Raw genomic sequence first — 2,026 nt, 5'->3', positions numbered from 1 at the left:
ATACAAAATTAGTTTACGCCCGACAACCAAGAACCACAACGGGCGAGGAGGGGCGGCGAGCAACAAATATCATTTGCAGACACTTAAAAAGCGCTTTTGTGCGGCTGGCGTGGTCCGTTTATTATTTCAATAATTCTAAATGTTTTGGCGGCTCTTTGACGCACAAGAGGAGAGCGGACCAGCCAACAACTGCAGCGTGCGAATCGAGCGTGGAAACTAAGCGAATTAAAATCATTCGCGTTTAACTGCATGCCCAGCGATTTGTTTAAGCGTTTTTTGAGTGTTTGCTGTGTGTGTGTGAGCGTTATTAATTGCAATTAATGTTCGGGCGTGGGTGCTATTGTTTTCTTTCAGTTTCCGACTGCGAGTAACGTTTCTTTTGAAAGTTTGAGCGCCCTCTGGCGGATATCGAAGAAACAGCTGGTATTCGATAACAAAATTCAAACAATATATCGAGATATCACATCTCCATTAAACTTTATATTGGCAAATGTAAGCATTGTCTCTTAAATCTAAAGCTCAGAAACTTCCGAACTCACCTTAACAATTAAATACTTGGTAAGGAGTCAGATCCTCGATCTCCTCCCCCGCCAGTGCCTTGATCTGGCACTGATGCACGAACAGCCCTATCTGTCGCACTGCAGTCGACCGATCTTTCGGGCTGAGGCCGTCCAGCAGCATTTGAGCCTTGGCCAACAGGCTCTTAATCGCGGGGGGACGTTGCTGCTCGTGTTGGAGCTGCGCCTGTAGCTCCCGAGACTGCTGAAGGACAGTCTCCATGTTGGATATGACATGGTCGAGCAGATTGCCAGATGTGGCGGCAGGCGTGTCCTCCTCTGTGGCAATGCCCACGTCCTCAACAGTGCTACTCTCCCTAGCCAGGTCGAAGCTCTCGTTGTAGGGTAAGAGCTCAACGCTCACATCCGGCGCCAAATGCTGAGAGGGGGCAGTCTCCGGGAGAATGAAATCGTAGGCAGTCGTTTGCTCCGGTTCTGGTGCAAACTCAATCTCGTCCGGATCATCGTAGGACAGCTCGAGATCGTTATCCTGCTCATCATTATCTGTGCTGTAGGGATAGTCGGCGCCCCAGATCTGCTCCCCATTCACAAAGCCGACGCTAGTCGTCTGCTTGTCGGGAAGGCCAGTCTGATTGCTCGCCTTTGGTGGGCGTCCTCGCTTCTTCATATTCTCTATGACCAGGGGAACTCCCTTACGAAAATGCTTGTCCAAGAAGAGCAGATCATTGAAATGCTTCCAGGTAATGGGCGTCGATTGATCAATCTGCTGGTTGCGATACTCTCGCGCGAATCGTTCGCGCAACTTCTTCCAATGTTTGAAGCAGATCTCCTCTAAAGGGAAAGATTATAAACTATATTAGTACCCAATCATATGCACACGCGTCCAGCCACTCACCCGACACATTCAACCTCTCCGAGATTTCCCGCCAAGCCTCATTCTTGGCAGACAGGTTCTTGGAAATGCGTATCTGGTCCTTGTCATACAGAACGGGATGCATTTTGACGAGTTCAATCAGCTCGCTTAGTATATCATCTTTGCAGTCTTCCTCTTCGGCCTTAGGATTTTTCTCATGTTCCTCATACAATCTGTAGTTGCGTTTCCTCCTCACTTTGGGCTCAAATTTAATCCCCTCCAGACTCTCGTGCCTGACCAGGCCGTGCTTGTAGTGGTCCTTGAGGAACAGCAGGTGCGGAAACATGTCCCAGTAAGTAGGCACTTCAGGGTTTTCCTGGAATCGACGAAACTCCTTTCCAAAGCGGTCCCTAATGCTCTTCCAACGTGTGATGCAGGCTCGCTCTGAGGCGCCAATCTTCTGGGATATGGTCTTCCATGCTGCGTCTTTCAGCGTTGCATTTTTCACGCTGCGTGCACTGTCCTTGTCGTACAGGATAGGGCAGTTCTTTATTAACTTAATTAGCTCGCTTTCATCCATTTGTTGTTTTAATTTTTAATCTTAGCAGTGTGACCGCGGATTTATCGATAAAATATACCGTCCGACCCTCAGAAA

General features: G+C 48.6%; 1 protein-coding gene across 1 annotated transcript; it reads right to left on the bottom strand.

Moving 5' to 3' along the window:
• Positions 1 to 445: 445 nt before the first annotated feature.
• LOC4816669 (uncharacterized) lies at positions 446 to 2,026 on the bottom strand. Its single transcript, XM_001355999.4, has 2 exons — positions 1,414 to 2,026; positions 446 to 1,349 (listed from the first exon to the last, which is right to left on the bottom strand). The coding sequence occupies exons 1-2, from the start codon at positions 1,949 to 1,951 to the stop codon at positions 541 to 543; spliced, it is 1,347 nt and encodes a 448-aa protein (XP_001356035.3). The 5' UTR covers positions 1,952 to 2,026; the 3' UTR covers positions 446 to 540.

This window comes from Drosophila pseudoobscura, chromosome 4, assembly GCF_009870125.1.
Source record: "Drosophila pseudoobscura strain MV-25-SWS-2005 chromosome 4, UCI_Dpse_MV25, whole genome shotgun sequence".
Taxonomy (NCBI): domain Eukaryota; kingdom Metazoa; phylum Arthropoda; class Insecta; order Diptera; family Drosophilidae; genus Drosophila; species Drosophila pseudoobscura.
Note: the sequence above shows the minus strand (reverse complement) of the source record. Positions and strands in the feature narration are given on the sequence as shown.